The sequence below is a fragment of the Cyphomyrmex costatus genome, unplaced genomic scaffold, assembly GCF_001594065.2.
Source record: "Cyphomyrmex costatus isolate MS0001 unplaced genomic scaffold, Ccosl1.0 scaffold59, whole genome shotgun sequence".
NCBI lineage: Eukaryota > Metazoa > Arthropoda > Insecta > Hymenoptera > Formicidae > Cyphomyrmex > Cyphomyrmex costatus.
The window spans coordinates 157481-176247 of record NW_017280071.1 but is presented as its reverse complement, the minus strand read 5'-3'; the positions used below and the strand labels follow the sequence as shown (position 1 = coordinate 176247).

At 28.8% G+C, this 18767-nt stretch overlaps 1 protein-coding gene across 2 annotated transcripts; it reads left to right on the top strand.

Annotated features, from left to right (window-relative positions):
- Positions 1-3946: 3946 nt before the first annotated feature.
- LOC108779389 (uncharacterized MFS-type transporter C09D4.1) lies at positions 3947-17944 on the top strand. 2 transcript variants are annotated; one of them, XM_018546801.1, is made up of 9 exons: positions 3947-4105; positions 5592-5797; positions 8480-8695; positions 9939-10163; positions 15282-15420; positions 16112-16329; positions 16576-16679; positions 16954-17061; positions 17346-17944. In XM_018546801.1, the coding sequence occupies exons 2-9, from the start codon at positions 5756-5758 to the stop codon at positions 17605-17607; spliced, it is 1314 nt and encodes a 437-aa protein (XP_018402303.1). In that variant the 5' UTR covers positions 3947-4105; positions 5592-5755; the 3' UTR covers positions 17608-17944. The 2 variants fall into 2 exon arrangements, with proteins under 2 accessions (XP_018402303.1, XP_018402302.1); XM_018546800.1 differs by having other exon boundaries at positions 3947-4134.
- The last annotated feature ends 823 nt before the right edge of the window (positions 17945-18767 follow it).

Here is an 18767-nt window from a genome sequence, read left to right as displayed (position 1 = left end):
TGTTTGTTTTTTTAAACAATGTCTCTTCTTCGAATGTATGCATGAAGTTTTATTATTATTTGCGATAATAAATTATCGCAAATGTGACCTTCATGCGAAACGATATCCCTAATTACTGGTTTTATTACTTTATCCATGGTGTAATTAGATAAGGTAAAACGTTGCGTATAATGATGATAGCATACTGGAAACAATCAATTAAATTTGGGTCCAAATGCACTTTTCTGCGTATAAAGCAGCAGCATACTGGAACGACGAATCAAATTTTTATCCAAATTTATTCTTTGCAAATCTACAGTAACGTTTTTATCTTAAGTCTGTTTGTGTTGCTTGAAATCTCTAAAAAATTTGAACTTAAAATGAGATTGAGATATGTTTGGGTATTGAAAAGAGAGAAAGCGAAGATGTGATGAGTGCAAGAAGTGCAAGCAACGCGAACAGACCTCTTATCTTATTACACCATGAATTTATTTAACTGTCGCTCGAAGAGCATTTTCATTTAGTATTCCGCGTTTAACGCTGGAGCGTGACTCTGCCTCGCCGATCTTATTGTGAATAATACGTCGTGACGATTGTTTTTTGCGTGCACACACACACACACACACACACACACACACATCGAATTATTTTTGCTAATTGAGAAGAAAACGATACTCGAAGGTTGATGAACGTCTGACAGTTATCGTTCATCGGAATTGACAACAGAATTAATTCATTTGACGATCTTTCAATTGACGACTGTTTCCTAATTAAATTAATTAAAACTAAATTTGCGTTTTGAGTGAATTTTCAAGTGCTTGTAGTAATGAAAGTTAAAAGGGCAACAGAATCGAGCTTCAATGGCACCGACGATCCATCCTCCTTAATCAGTTTTCTTTCGCAGGTAAAATGAAAATTTGAATAAAGTTGAAATCGGTATAGCTTGATGCCGGGTTCAGTGTCTGATAATACAGAAAACCGGATCCCACGCGGTTGTGCCATATTCTACTTTCTAATTTATTAGAAGGAATACAATTAAGATAATGCGACGTGGAATACATTAAATAAAATAATCACGCTAGATATGATGGATGAAGAGAACTGAGATAATTAATTTCATGTAGAAAATTCACCCCGGGAACACAATTATACCGATTTCACTTCTAACAATAAAAAGTGTCTTTTTCTATATTCTTGTTTTTCTATATTCATATATAATGTTATATTCGCGAATAAAGTCCCAAGTATACATATATATACAGTTATAAAACAAGGTCTCTTTTTATAGACCGTGAAACTTGAAGTGAGTCATATCAAATATACATACATGGACAGTTATCTTGGTGGTTACGTGCAGTTGATAAGACAACGGTTTATTCCCAGTGTCTTTTGGGCTATACTATTATTAGTATCGGTTTTTACTGATATTCCAAAAAATGCCGAATTTTCTTATCTGAACATGAGCAGTTGTTGGAGACCGTAGTTACTTAAAAAAAATATTGTCATATTACTTTCGTAATCATTTAATATTTATCATAATAAAATATTAAATAACCACCAGTTGCAAATTTTATTTAAATATTCTCGTTAATATACACTTGTTAATTAAACTAATTAATAAACTAATACGATTTTAACATAAAATTTAATTATAATAATTAAATATTAATATTTAAATTAATCTGCGTGCCTTTGGGTTATCAGCTACAATCTCCCTTTCTGTTTGCTTCATTACGTTTATCTGCTTTATTTCCTGTAATTATTTAATTGCGCTTCAGTTTGTTGTTAAGCATCGAGAAGTTTTTCGACGCAGTTTGTTCAAACTAGTTGACTTCGAAACGTCTGCATCGTTACTAAGCTTTACAAGCATAGAATTCGTACGTATTGGAAAGAAATCGAGTTATCAGAAGATAACGGTAAGAGATTAGGGCCGGCATTCATAATCGGTCCTCATTTCAAAACCATCTTAAGCAATGTCTTAAGACGTTAATGCAACCTTCTGATTGTGAGACCTCAAGACTGAATTTAAGCGGTCTTGAATATAAGAACTGACTATGAATACTGATCTAGGAATATACATTTCTGTGTGGACATCCTTTTCGCTGTGCTTCATTGTTTATCCACGTATAAAATTAACGTTCATGAAATTTTGCTTACCTAAAAATGCGGTAATAATTGTGTCAGACTGTTTTTGCCGACAGAAAATTTTGTAATAAAATTTTATATTATAAAGTTCATTTTAAATCTATTCACAATTGTATCAACAATAAAAATACACTTAATATACCATACATATAAAAAAATACTCTTATTGTATTCATGATTCATTAAACGTTATAGGATTATGTAAATGCAATTGCTGCATGCATCGCATAAAAAGTTCATTACCACGCGATGATTAATACAAAGTATTTATTATCTTTTCAGATAAACCTCTACTTTGTATGATGTGTGTTTATGTTTTATGCGCTTGTGTTTGTTTGTCTAATTATACAAAAACATTGAAACTATCTAACATAAATTATTCCCATAAACGTTAATCTCGCAGATCTCAAATGTTTCGGGATTTACACGGAAAAGATAGCTAAAGTGTAACTAGATGAAAAAAAAATTTTGCTAAATTATCTAAAAATTTTTTAGTTATTTTTAACAACCATTTTTATTGTTTTTAACAACCATTTCAAATGTTATTTTTAACATTTTAACAACCAGTTTAAATGTCATTATTTTAATGATCCAACAAAATTATTTTCAGATCTGTATCTATTTAGCTAAATTTTTAGATAATTCATTTCATAAATTCATTTCTTTTATGTAGATACAGATCTGAAAATAACTTTATTGGATCATTAAAAGAATTACCTATATAGATAAACATTATGAAGAATATATCATACAAAAAGTTTGGCATTTTAGCAATCGGTTTGAGTGTCTTACATAATTATTTTGATAATATTCAACAAAATTATTTTCAGATCTGTATTTATCTAAATTTTTCGATACTCTCTTCAGCAAAATAATTTTTCCGTATAAATATACACTGAAAATAATTTTGTTTGATGATTGAAATAATTATATACATATCTCTCAAGCATTATGAGTAATTCTGAAAACAGTTTTGACATCTTAGCAATATTTGAATGTCCTACATAATTATTTTGATGGGCTAGACGCAATTTTCAAATCAATATCTAGCTAAATTTTTAGATTCTTTAGAAAAATAATTCTTTTCTTATTCATACATATTTAAAAATACACATCTAAAAATAATTTTGTTGAACTATTAAAATAATTATGTAGATATCTTAAGCATATTATGAGTATAATTCTGCAAAAAGTTTAAACATTCTAGTAACTTTTGAACATTCTATATATTATTTCAATTGTTCAAACAAAATTATTTTCAAATTTAGCTAAATTTTTAAATACTTCAATAAAACCGTTCTTTCCCTGTTATGTTAGGAAAACTTGCAATTTAACGTTCACAAATTAGACACAGAAAAAAGACGAAGGTTTCTTAATGATCTTAATTTCTTTAATTAGAATTTCAGTTAACACGTTACTTTTCAAAATTCAAAATTGCATCATTAGTAAACCAACACATAGCATCAAGTTGCAAAATCCTGGCCTGATGCCACTTTGCGCACTCGAGACAATTTTGCCGAGCGTTTTTCCACATCTGATGGCGATGGCGACGATCGTCGTGATTCCGTCGGATACCCGTGAACGACTAGCATTGCGACGGCGCATTCATCAACTAATACCGTCATTAATGGGCGCGCGCGTTATGTCCGCGTGCAACAGACGGCGTGTAGCTCGTCTGTGCGCGCAAATATTTTCACGTGCGTGACTATGCGATGTGGGCGGCGCGGGACGATGGACATGGGACGTTTGTGGAAGGCTAGAATCAGTTAGATGCTCTCGCGACTCCCGCGATACGCTTAGTCCACGTCCGGCGTATCACGAAAGCGCCAGTCGCTCCGCATTTTATCATTCGTGTATCGAGAGACCGGCAACAACGAGGTGTGACGCATTGATATAATCTGACCGTCTTTACGGAAAATTATTCGTAAAGTCGGACGCGTCATGGGAGATTCACGATGTGCGGTGTGATAAAGACACGATCGTAAGTTGGCGGGACCATCATTTTTCCTGGTAAAGTAATCCAATCACTCGACTTTGATTTATGTTTGATAGTTCAAACGTGCACGGAAATAACGATTTTATTGAAGTATCTAAATATATTTTAGCTGTATACAGATTTGAAATGTTATTGGAACATCAAAGTAATTATCTGGGATGATCAAACTGGTTGCGAAAAGGTCGAACTTTTTGCAGCATTGATCATCGTACTCGAGATTTCTACGTATTTATTTTCTGTTTTGAAAGCTTAGCTAAATCTGTAACTAAACTTTTAAATACTTCAGTAAAACAATTCCAATTAATACAACACTTTTTTTAGTATATATAAATTTTGCTTTTCCACTTGTTCGTTTGTTTTTTTTTTGGTCGTTTTAATCATCCTTTATTAATGTTAAATTATATGTTTAATTATGATAATCATTAAGAGAGAGAAATTAATATTTACTTACACGTATAATGTAATAAAATATTTCAATATTTAATTGCATTATTATTATTATCTAATATAATTAATATTGTTTTATGATAAATATGAATATTTTTACATAAATGAAGATATTAAATTAATCTGTATATCTGAAAATATACGAAGATATTTTAAAACATTTATTGTATATATTTTTAATATTTTATGCTGTTTTAATATAAAGATATGTACAACTCATTTTAATATTTAGATAATACTCAGATTTAATATTACTTAATTGAAAAAGTATTTTAAGAGCAAAATATTTAGGCTTGAAATACTTAAAAGTCTTTTAACGCTGTCTTTGAAGTGTTTGAATTAATTAATTGCAGATGTTTTTTGTCAATTTCTAATTTTTATCTAGTTTTTATAATAACACTCAAATATAATTTAGCACGATTGCTCGACATACTCTCATAATTATTAATCTTATTATAATTTTCATTTGAAATATCAGCGATGTGATGTAAAATTAAAATTTATTAAAATAATATTTGAAATCGAAGATATCCAGACAGATGTTTAATGAAAATTTGATTCGATTTCTAATGTTGAATATTCGATATAATTATTGTTTCATTGTTCTAATTGTCTCATTCAAATCTCGATGTTATAAATGCGCCTAATTAACATACAAAGCCTCATGCACACAACGCCCACAACTCGCGTTCTCGCAGCTGCGTTTCTATGAGATGATTATGAGATTGAAATAGCTCATTTCAAATTATTAAATCCTAATTACCAATACTGCAATCCGCCATAATCTATACGTCAAAATTCTCGCGAATCCACAAATGGATAAATTGATTCCTGATGTAATTTCGTAACGGCACTTTCGGTAAAGAAATAGACAAAATAGAGTTTACAATAATCTTCGATCTGAATATCGACACTGTTTTGCGTTCAATATTTTATTAATACTTATAGTTTTAACACTTTAATTTTTCTTTCATCGAGAGGTAGAAGATAGAAGAAGTAAAATCGACGTTTGTTTGGATTTTAGGAATCAAAGCGGCTTCAATAAAAGTGGAAGGACTGCCTTGGTTTATCTCTCAATGATACTTCTGCTCGATTTAATCACTCTCGTTAATATTACTCGATATTAATGATCGAAGTTCGACACGAAAATCTGTCGGAAATTGTAAAGGGACACCGTTATTACTTAAAATGAATGGGCCTTCCGGTGATTGCAACGTGCAACCGACGCAGGTGAATAATTTTATCGCCGAATGAAAAAGAATCGTAAACGAATGTGAAAAAAAACAAAGTAATAGATATCGAGGAAACAGTCTTCGCTTTGAATTGACGCGATATTTTTAGTGATTTTATCATTTAAGGATGTACACGTATCTTTTTAATAAAATGAAAAAATTATATATTTTTCTTTATTCTCTATTTATGAAAGTGGTAAAAAAGTTTGACGACAAAGAATAAAAAATTATTTCAATAAAAAATATATGATAGACATGTTTTTTAAAAAATAATTAAAATGAGAAAATTTTTGAACAAACAAAACAACGGGCATTTAAGAATCAAAGAAATTTTTGCGCACAAAAAATTATTTCCTATAATTAAAAATTAATATAAAATTCATGCACGTAATAAAAAGATTACATATTTGATTCTTGTTTTGAATTTCTTTTCAAATCAAAATCATTTGTAATAATCCATACATAGGTTGTGATGACTTATTGCGATTTAAAGAAGGCTTAAACGAGTCGAAAAATGTAATTTTTTAAATTATTAGTAAATGGATCTTATTAATTTTTAATTAAGCAATAGCAAATAATTCTCTACGCAGCAATTTCTGCACTTAACTCTGATATGCCCCATTATTGCTTTGTTTTTTAAACTATTAGGAATCCGTCTGTTAAATTTAATTGAGAAAATTTTTATTTAAGAGAGAGAAAAGAAGGCACTCACGCAAAAATCAACTAATAGCCTTTGAGACAAAATTTTTGAAATATGTATTGAATATACTGAATAGTATTAAAAAATTGAAAAATTGTGTTGAATAAATTGAATGGTCTAAAAATAAATTGCTAATAAAATTTTTCCATTATTTTGAAAAAAAATAAAATATAATTAGCTTGTAAATTCTATATCCTTATTAATTGTACAAAAAAATAATTGTAAAATTTATCACAATTAAGTTTTTTCTTGAAAAATAATTTTTTTTAGTGTACGCGTACGCACGTTATCTAGCATTTAACATAAATATTTTTAATTTCTGGCAAGTGTGTAGTTTCAGAATGCATATAAAAAAGAATAAAGAATATTGAATAATAATATTTTACTTTTTATATTATTAGGACATTTTTTTCAAAAACTATCTGCACCAATTAAGCCTTTTTCTTGATATAAAAAATTCTTATTCTCTTTATAACTGCAGTTTGTATTATCCTTTTTGTTTCATTTATTGTCATTCCAGAATCATTGAAAGAATTTGCCATTATTTTCCTGCATTTTTCAAGATATTTTTCCATCAAAACATCTTATTGAAGCTGTGGTCACAGAAGCTATTTGTGAATACAATGAAGGATATAGGAAATAATAGCGAAGTATTTTAATGATTCTGAAATGACAATAAATACGACAGAGAAAAATAATATGAACTGCACTTACAAAGAAACTAAGCTTTATGTCAAGAAAATCTATAGTGCAGGACATTTTCAAAAGAAATTCTTAATAATAAAGTATATTAGAATCACTTTGTACTCTTTACTTCGAGTCTTTTTACATATATTCTGAAACTGTCTCTTGTCACAAATTACAAATGTTTTATGTTAAATAAAAGCATATTTAATATACAGAAAAAGTAAAAATTATTTTTTAAGAAAAACATAACTGCAACAAAATTTTATCCTTTTGACTAATTTTTTTCTTATACATCCTACATGAGAGATATCCAACAAATCAGGATATAGATTTTACGATTTGATTATTTTCTAAAATTTTGTTTTAAAATGAATAAGAACAAGAACAAAAGTTTTATTAATAATTTATTTCTATACACCTTTCAATTCAGCACTGAAAATAATATTAAAATACATATTTTTTAAATTATGTTTGAAAGATTGGTTATAGTTAATTTTTGCGTGAATCATTTTCTCCTCTTTTAAATTTAAATAATAAAAATAAAATGAGAAAAATTTTATTCAAATTATAAAATTGTATTGTTGAGTATAAATATTTATCTTATTGAACTATGAATTGCAATATATAATACACACATATGTATATACATAGTATATAAAGTATAAAAATAATTATTTTATATACGTATATAATGTGTGTATATATACATATATATGTATCAGTATATATGTGTGTAATATTCATTTTTATACAAAAAAGTGGAATTGAAAATTTATTTCCCCAATTCCAGTCACTTTTTACCATACAGAGAGATCGCACACCTGATACATCCTTAAATCCTGGATTACTAAAGTAACGATGCACATGGGTATATTGTATCTCCCTCATACATTACCTTCAAGATCGATATTTTATTAAAAAGTTAATGGACTTTTGTCCCAGAGAGATAATATCATAAGAACTACAATAGTAGAGAATTAAATCAATATATGATTCCTACTTTTACGTGAAACTATTAAAGAACTCTTTGATGTCACTTTTACCGCTAATAGCGTATATTAATTCAATATGCTGCACGTAATTTAGCGTATATTAATTTAATATGTACGTAATTTAGTGTCACTTTTAATATACATATATAATATAATATTTAAAATTTAATACTTATTGTTAGTCTTTATTCTTTCAATAAAATATAAAATGAGAGATTGAGAATACACTAAAATTATACGATACTTAGACATTTGGTGGACAAGAAACTGAAAAATCGAAAATCAATGTTTTTGATTGCAGGAGATCAAGGTCTATAAGAAGCGATGGCTGATCCTCACACTCTTTGTGGTGTACAGCGCTAGCAATGCCATGCAATGGATTGAATATAGTATTATTACGAACATTATAGCGAAATATTATAACGTCTCGGAATATGTAGTGGACATGACGAGTATGATATACATGATAACGTACATACCGTTGATATTCCCAGCCAGTTATCTACTTGATAATTTCGTAAGTAACAATTGCGTTAACAATAGGATAGAATGAAGTAGCGGAAAATCCGAAAAACTATCGTATATTCCCTTAAGGTACATTCCGAAACATTCTCTCCGAGAAAAATTTTACTCGAAATAGATATAGTACACCTAACATATACCATAGTATATAATTTTTCTCGGAGAGGACATTTTGGAATGTAGTCTTAGTTATGAATTTTGTTCATATTTGATTTTCGAGATTATCAGAAAACGATAGTTATTTTCGGAAAAATTGAATCTCTTGGTTTTCTCAGATTTGAGTGGTAAATCACAATGATAAGTAAAGATCGCGTGGCTTATATTAAAAACTTTAGTAGGACACAATAGAGCATCTTATCTTTCTGAATGCTATATGCTGATATAACGCATTCTATTAATAATAGTGTAGTAATAATAGATAATAGTTTTACATTTACATTTATTTCGAATATCTGAAGACAGTGTCGTCGGACATCAAGCAAGATAATCGGACTTCGCGTAATCTCGTAGATAGATGATAAAAGGAGAATCCTGCAGAAACAAATGTTTTCTTTTTAAAGAAAGTTTTTTCCAAGTAATGCTCAAACAAATAACATTTTACTCTACGCAATTGCGGATATTTCTGCCTATTCTTTAATAATTTGCTCAGACATTAAGTCCAAAATAGGGACCTAAGACATTTATTTTAATCCGCAGAAGTAATCTAATTTTTTTTACGTAAATGATCACGTGGAGTACTTTATACTTTAATTAAAATCACTATTATTATCAATATATTGTATTTATTGTTTTGCGAATTATTAGTATTTGAGAACATTGTGGAATTGATCATAATTTTCTGAAAAAAGTAAGAAATAAAAATAATACAAAAGTCAAAATTAACAAAGTAAGCTGCGCGTTAAATAGCTTATTATGATGGTATTTCTAAACAATAAAAATTTTAATTAATACGACGCTTTTTTATTATCAATAAAATTGCATATTTAAAGATTTGTAAAAGTTAATTATTAAAAAAGAAAAATATGTTAAACAATATTCATAAAAAATAATTCTTTTACATCAATTTGTATATGTATTTGCTGGTAAGTTATAAAAATACTATTCTCAGATTAATATTGCATAACCATCATTTTTGCATAAACCATCTAAAAGACGTCTTATATCTCGATTTTAGACTTCGTGTTGTTTGGATGTGTAATATTACTGCTCATTAAATTGACGAATGTACGGGATTTTAGGGTCTCAGGTGCACGGTGATTGTCGGAGCGCTTGGAACCGCTATAGGTTCTTGGTTAAAAGTGTTTAGCATAGCCCCCGATCGCTTTTGGATCACATTCATCGGTCAGACTGTGGTAGCGATCAGTCAAACCTGTATTTTGTCTATTCCTGCTCGGTTAGCCGCGGTATGGTTTGGAGACAACGAAGTTAGTCGAGCTTGTGGCATTGGTGTCTTCGGCAATCAGGTAATCAAATATCTTTGTGTATCATTAATCTTATTAAGTAATAAGATAGAATTTAGGATATTCATTTTTAAGAGATAGCTTGAGAATTTCTATCTGGCGTTTCTCTTTCGAATTGAGTTCTGTTTTTACATCTATCAGACATTTCAAATAAATCAAATCGTAATCAAAAGTTTAAACAAATTGTTTTTTTTTTCAAAATTTCTTTTAGAAACTTATTTCTTTCTTTTTCTTTCTTAAAAAAGAAAATATAAAAAATAAAAAAAAATGTAAGCAACATGAAATATAATAATTATATATCGCTGATTATTAATTATATTTCTGCTTTTTTGAGTAGAAAGAATTCAATTTTGTACCGGTATATCTGCACTGAGAGAAAAATATTTGGTATTTGTGACTGTAATTGCATGGTAAAATAATTACAGTTAGAAACTTCAATTTTATAATTATATTACTCTGCTATAACCTATGGTAAAGACCTTATAATAGAGTCTAGGCATGAGCGATTTTATCAAAATTCTATGAGAGAAAAGGGTATATATACTTTCTCTTTATATATTATGTATATTATGTGTCTCACTCCAACTTTTGTATAATATTATGTTATTCTCTATAATCTTAATTAAATTTATAAATTGAGACAATATAAGTTAAAATAAGGTAGTATAGGTATATACGAAAAAGAAATATGTATTTCTCTCTTGCAGGATTTTGACAAAATCATTCGTGATTAAAATTGATTATAGAGTTTCTTACAATATTAATAATAACTAGTAATAACATTATAGTAGAAATCAGATTAAAATTATAGTAGGAAATAGATCAATTAAGAAAAATTATCTTATTTTTGAATTTTTGAATTTAACAAACCTAATCGGTGCGTTATGAAAACTGGAAAATTTGCAAAATGAAGTATTTTCAAAAATTTCCATAGGAATATTATTAAGCGCCAAGATTCGTTTATTTATTTTAATTATTCAATCAAAATAAATAATCCTATTTTTTCTCTCTCTAAATAATTATAGTTTTACCAAAAAATATATTGCTGGGACTATAAATTGTAGTAATTGCAACCATTTTTTTCTATACGTTTTGAATCTACTATCTGTTATCTTCGTGCAAATATTTTCATGAGAATATGTGAAAGAAACAAGGATAACACATCAACCGTCTGCAACGTGCTATAAACTTCATGAAGTACGCGAATTAGTTAATCCACGTAATAAAATTTCTCTAATTATCCGGATCAAAGCACGAGATAACGTAGCATCATAATTCGATAACAAGTAAAACAAATTCGACTTTTTTGACATCTATGGTATTAACTATTTTGTGTCTCGTACTTCGATTACGCAAATATAAAATGCTAATAATTCACACATTGTTATATAAAACAAAATTATAATATAATAATTTCAGCTCTCGTTATAAATTTATAATATCTAAATTTATTACATATTTGCGTGTACAATTTCTATTTCCATTGAACGTATAAATCAATCTGATGATTTAATTTTATTTAATTTTTATGGAAAGGTCGTAGCGTTTATTAAAAATGTTTAAGAATTTATTGAAAAATTTATTTTTCCATCGAGATATTTTTATTTAATTGATATATAACTTAATACTGGCGTAGACATTAAACTCCGACGAGATTGCTGTTTTACTGATTAAGTAAATGTGACAAGTTAACATACGATTTATAATACAAATATACAATTTATGAGACATCGACATATCACTACATACTACATAAATTGTACACTCACATGTATGTATGTACACTAAACGACTTTTTGCACAAAATAGATCAGAATCAAATGTACAGTATGTGTATTTCAAGTAAAAAAAATTTCAATTCTGTAAAATCAATATACGAAGTAACAAAAAGTATTTTTATCAGTAAAACAGATGATTTCATCCCTTTAATCTAATTCTATATAATTTCAATAGAAAGGTTGTTATTTTGTAAATTTTTTGATCCTCTGAAGATCTTTATGCAAGCTTGTCTCTTGAGTTGAATACCCGCTATTATTATGTAAGGCCCAATTTTTCGTGATGTCAAACGTCGACAGCACTTGTTATTTGAAAAACGTAAGAGGAAGCACTCGACATTGTCACCGCCGACACGTGTCATGCGTGCGGACAATGAGAATAGATCTTGCATACGGAACAACGGAAGTGACAGTCTGGAGTACTCACTGATCGACGAGGAGGGTGCCTCGAGAGATTTAAATTGCGACGTGATTAGGTGGGAAACCGAGTCAAAGTGGGCACCCACGTTTAATTTTGCTACCTCGACAGACGAACGACCATGTGCATGAGGAGAAGCGGGCTGATAGCAGGAAGGGGTGTCAGGAGGGAGGGGCTCACTCTACGTCGCGAGGGATTCAATTACTCCAAGGTGCTGCAGACTGCCGCTATCATTTTATCAACCGTCGCGATCGTACTTTATCGGAAAATCGCGCTTTAATTGCACTGATAATATGATGAAACGGAAGCTCAAACTGATGTATTTCACAACTGCGGCCACGTGTCATAATTATGACTCGTAATCGCGGGTCTTAATTGAAAAAAATCCCAGCATTCATATCGCGCTGACTTCAGAATTCAGAATTTTCAGAAAACAGAAAAGATGATCTGACCTCGTCTCTTCTGTCTCTTTTGACGATAACCTTCCGGAGCGGCAGACGTCAAATCTGTAATACAATTACTGACGTTGGATCTCTGTCAAACTTATTTAATTTATTATAAGTCGAAATTAGACTGATAAGAATAAATCATAAATAAGAGAAAGAATCTTATTTTTGCTTGAAATGAATCTTGGAATTTAATAATATTTATATGCAAATTGACAAATTCATATTTTAGTTCTATAAATTGCATGTTGATTTGGTTTGTTAAACGCGTAATCACAATCTGAACCTAGAAATAACATCATAAATTACATTGCCTTATACAAACATCATTATTACAATTGACGATCAATGTAATTTGTGATGTTATTTCCAGCTTTATTTTATGACTGCGTTGCGACAAATAGAATCAGTGCGCAATTTATAGAAAAATATATTTTCAAATTTGTATATGTATGTGTGCGTGTGAGTATTATTAATCGTAAATATGTTTTAATCGAAAATAAGATTTTTTATCTTATTTGATTTATTTAATTTTTTATTGACTAAAAGACATTTCAGAAGAAAAAGTACATTTTTTTATACAACTTAATTATAATTAATTTCAAGAAATCAAAATGGTCGTATAGAAAAGAATGTATTTTCTTTTTTGATATAATGACACAAAAAGTATTCTTGACATACTTAATCTTATTGCAACTTCATACAGTATAAAAATAAAACGATGTTAAGATTAGATCAATATTCTTATTCAATTCCTATTCTCCTCCCTCGAATTAAATAAGGTTGACCTATTATCTTGAGACAAAAGTAACATACACATTAAATCTATATTAAATATTATTAAATATTAAGTCTATATATTCTTACGTTTCGAATAAATTTGTATTCGATGGCACAACATACGATGTTGGTGCTGTATATTGCACAAAACTGGATATTCAAGATTATTTATTTTATATTTAAGAATTTTCTATTTAAAAATAAAATATTCGTCTGTTAACAATAAATATGATTGTCTCTATGTTGAACCTGTTTTATGATAAATCAAAGAATAATCCGAAAATTTTTTTTCTATAAGTATACACGCACTAAGGCTATGTTCGGTTTGAACGCTGACGCTCTATAAGCTTCTGTATTTTATCGCTTATTACACGCTAAAAGAATATGCATAATAACTATTTCAGATTTTTAGAGCATGGAATATAAGAAATATAATTAAGGATTCAATATAGATCCACCGTCAATTCCGGAGATTTAACTTCTAACAATAAGATTTGCGCTTTGCAATTATTAGAAAGATGAATATATAATAAACGTGCAGTGTTTTCTTTTATAAATAAATAACATTAGCCTTTTGAAAAGTACGTTGAAAAACTCGTATACGGAAATTGCATGTTTTAACAGCTGGCAAGGAAAATATTTCACTTTGGTAACGCTTTGTAAAGATACATATGAACATTATTTATTTAACTTCTTCGGTAAGCATACAGTTCTGTTTTTAAAACAGATATTGCCTTGTATACTGGTAACTGTGTGTGAATAAGACAGGATTGCGTTTATAAAATTTGTGCCCAGGAACTTGTGTTCTTCAAATGTTTCAATGTAGCTTTCCACTTTCCCCCCATGAATACAATTCTTTTTATACACTTGACTAAATTTACAAATACTGACGAGATATTATTAACAATACTTTGTTGATAAATATCATGTTAATTATGTCATTGTTCATATTTTGTTAAGAAAGTGGTAGCCTTATGCTCCAAGTATACTGTTAACGACAATTGCTATTTATCGTTTCAGTAATTTATAAAATTACTACAAACGCGCCTTTTCAAATTATATTTGTTATCTTTATTATATATTATCAAAGGAGCAATGGCAATCCAATTCCTTGAGTTAAATAAGATTTTATTATTTTTAACTTTTATGTGTATCAAGATTTAAATTAATACAAAAGAATAAAATGACTCGTTATATAAAAATAAATAAATGATGTCAAGGGCGATATGAGTCAAAAAAGGTATTCTCAAGATTTAAATCAATCCATTTTTATATAGTTATTTTTAAAGTAAACATAATTCATATTAATGTATATAGCAAATAATAAACTAGTAATAAGTTTGAGGCAATAAACTAAATTTAATATATTTTTTTAGTTAAACTATTTAACTGTATTATTTAATAATTGTTTTAGTTAAATTATATTATATTGAATAAATTCAGTGAACCTGTAGAAATGATTAAAAATAACTTAAATTAGATATAATTTTTTATATTTGAATTTAACAATGTAACTTATTCAATTTTTAAAAGTTGTGATATCCCTGGCCCTCCAGTGTTTTAGGTGTTGCAGCCCCAAAAGCTCATAAATAAATTTTATTAGAATAAGATTTACGAATTTACACGACAATTTCTTTTTGCCCTTTTTCTAGGGCTCAATAACAATTTCTTAGGACGTTCGTCACTCGAATTTCTGTTGCAGTTGGGTATAGCTATCGGTTTCTTATTTCCACCAATGTTAGTGCCGAAGAAGGACTCCTGTGAAATCGAAAGGGGGCTTCAACGTATGTTCTATAGCGTCGCGGCTATCACGTCGATCATACTAGTCCTCATATTAATTTGTATGTGTATATAATTTTCACCCATCAGTTATGCAATTTGACAATAAGATCCCGAAATTTAAAGAATATAATACATAACACGTACAAATGAAGGTAATTGATACTTGACTTCAAATATTTTTCATTAAAAAATTGTGAAACTAAAGACTAAAAGTGAAAAAAAATTATTGAATAAGAATAATTATCATTAAATTATTCAAGAAAAAATTATTAAAAATATAAAAAAAAGTTTACTTTGTATACTTTATATAATTATTAATATAAAGAGATAAGAGCAATGAGCCAATAATTTCGTTAAAATCTTTTTAAATTAATCTAATATATAATTCTTCACACTATATTAGATTAATTTAAAAAGATTTTAACGAAATTATTGGCTCATTGCCCTTATCTCTTTATATTAATTATTAAATACATATTGAGCCTTATCACAAACATTTTTATATAATTATGTTGCTTACTATATAATTATCTTATATTATTATTATTATCAGTAATAATAATAATGTAGTAGTTTGATTAGTGTTAATAGTATAAAAAAATATATTTATATTATATTTGTATTAACAGAGAATATGATTTTGCAAGTCGAAATTTATTTGATTCCGGGATTTTGTCGTCAAGCGGCGTGTGTGTATTATGTGTGTGTATGTATATTGTTTCATTCTTAATAGAAATTGGTAATTTATAGTATTCAAGTCGGCACCGCCTTTACCACCAAGCTCCGCTCAGGTTGTGCAAAGAGAAAAATCCGAAAACAATAAGGACGTGAAGAAATTTTTTAACTCTCTCGCAAGATTGTACTCGAATCGTGGCTATCTGCTGCTTTTAATCAGTTACGGCATTAACGTCGGTATCTTTTACGCTATCAGCACCCTCTTAAATCGACTCGTCACTAAAGAATACCAAGTAAGTATTTTATTCGATAACCGTAAACACTTTATTCTCTTCTCGATTCGAATCTTGACGCATTTTTTCTGCAATTATGAATTCTATGTTATCGTAATTATCTATAATGTACATGACTTCTTACAAAAGTTTGTATTCACCTTTGGAGATTACGGGTTCTGAACAAAATTATGAAATACTATTTTAAATTTCTTTATTATATCTCTGCTTAATGAGAAATACTAACAAGTAGCCTCTCCTTTTCAGGACAGTGAAGAGGATGCAGGTCGAATCGGCTTAACAATAGTTTGCGCCGGAATGGTTGGCTCTATTGTCTGCGGTATTCTATTAGACAAAACACATAAATTCTGGTAAGCAATTGGACATTATTTAAGGAATAACATCGAATCATAGAATTTTACTTCAACATTAGCAGAAATTCGATTAACTTTTTCTATTAGTAAATCGAACTGATTTATAATAATTATTATAAACGTTGCGTAAAACTAAAAAAAAATCTTTTGTTTACTAAATGTCTTATCATCTAAATTATATTAAATTAGAGCAAGTTTATCTCAATTTATTTGATGATAGCAAATCTATATTTTGATTAGAAAAACGCATGCAATATATATTAATTTACAGGTTGACGACAGTAGGAGTGTATATTTGTTCTTTGATTGGTATGATAATCTTTACTTTCACACTGGATGTGAAGATATACGTTGTCTACATCACGGCTGGTCTTTTAGGGTAAAGTCTAGTGACTGTTTTTATTATAACTTTTTAAAATGTAAAATTTAAAAAATATTTTAATTTGACTTACGTCATGTTGACGTAATCATCTGGTTTAATTTGCTATTAAACGCTTTGCTCTTTAACTGAATTTCGTTGAAATTCTTGTTAAAAAATTCTCGTCAAAATTTGTTTGATTTCTTCTTTAAAAATTCACAAAATCTTTTAAACGTATTCAGTAATTGAACGATTTCCATTTCAAAAATTTATATTATTTATATCATATAAATATTTTTATATAGCTTTTTCATGACCGGCTATCTACCGGTCGGCTTCGAACTCGCTGCAGAGCTTACATTCCCGGAGCCCGAAGGAACGTCCACCGGTCTACTGAATGCCGTTGTGCAACTGTTCGGCATCGCCTTCACTCCGCTCTATCGCTACCTACTTAGCATTTGGGAAGATTTTTGGGCGAACGTCGCACTGTGCTGCATTCTCGCAATTGGCGTTTTGCTTACGACTTTGATACCGAACGATCTGAGACGTCAGAAAGCGAAGGCTTGAAAGTTTGTGCAATCACTTAGCCAGTAATAAGCCACAAACTTATGTGGTTCGAAGGAGTAGTTTTTGTCTCGACAATACTTCCTATAAATCTATTATCCTAGTCCAATTACCGTGTGCCAGAAGTACCGTTTCTCTGAGCCACGTATATATTTATTCGAAAAAGGTATATCTTTTTCAAAATTAAATGGATTAGTAGGGGTCCTAAAAGAATAATCAGATAGTATGAGTATAATAGACGTTTACCTCGCAGGACTTTTAGATTTTTACAGTAATAGAGACATATTTAACACTGAATACCAAAATGCCTAATGTTGAGAGTTCGTAGAAAGATTTAAAGAAATAGACCAATATTTTTATGGAGAAATTAATAGCTGAATTTTTAGAAAAAAAAATTCATAATAAAAAGATGGTACAATTGGCTTTAAGAAATGACAAGAAAGCTATGTACAATATATAGATACGTGTAGAAATATATTTTTGTCGTCATTGCTATTAGATTTAGAAACAAAGTGGTCTAACAAATATATGTACAAATGACGAAAAAAATTTAAAATCGTCGGAAAATTCTCTATCCTGTTGTTAGTTGAACTTAATCTCAGGTAAGCGGTAGTATTTAAACGGTATTGTGCAGTAATGAATTAATTCTAAAAACCAGCGAATTGAAGATAAATTATCATTAAATAATAACACTGTTCAACAGCTAAATTCTTTCCGATAATATATTTTTCAAAGATTTTTTTGCGCTAAATATGATGCTATCGTCAGAATTTGTGTAGCATATCAAAATTATTAATAAATTAGATAAATGAGCTAAAAATGTGCCCTTCGAAGAGAAAAAAGTAATTTGTTATTGAATAGTGTAATTACAAAAATAGATAAAAATATTATGAAACTAACAAGTTGGTCATCAGTGACAACTATTGACAATAATCTACGACTTTATCATTTTCCATTTTCTTAAAGTTAAATCTTCAATCACTCTCTATGTATGGTTTTATCACGTATCTACCATACATACATTTTATTAAAATATCGCATAAAAATGAATATATACTACTCAACAAAATCTAGGAAACACTTTCGAATAAGCTAAAAATTAGGCAATATTCAGAACACCGTAACTCTATAAAAAATTATCAAAAATTAAAAAAGCATTTTAA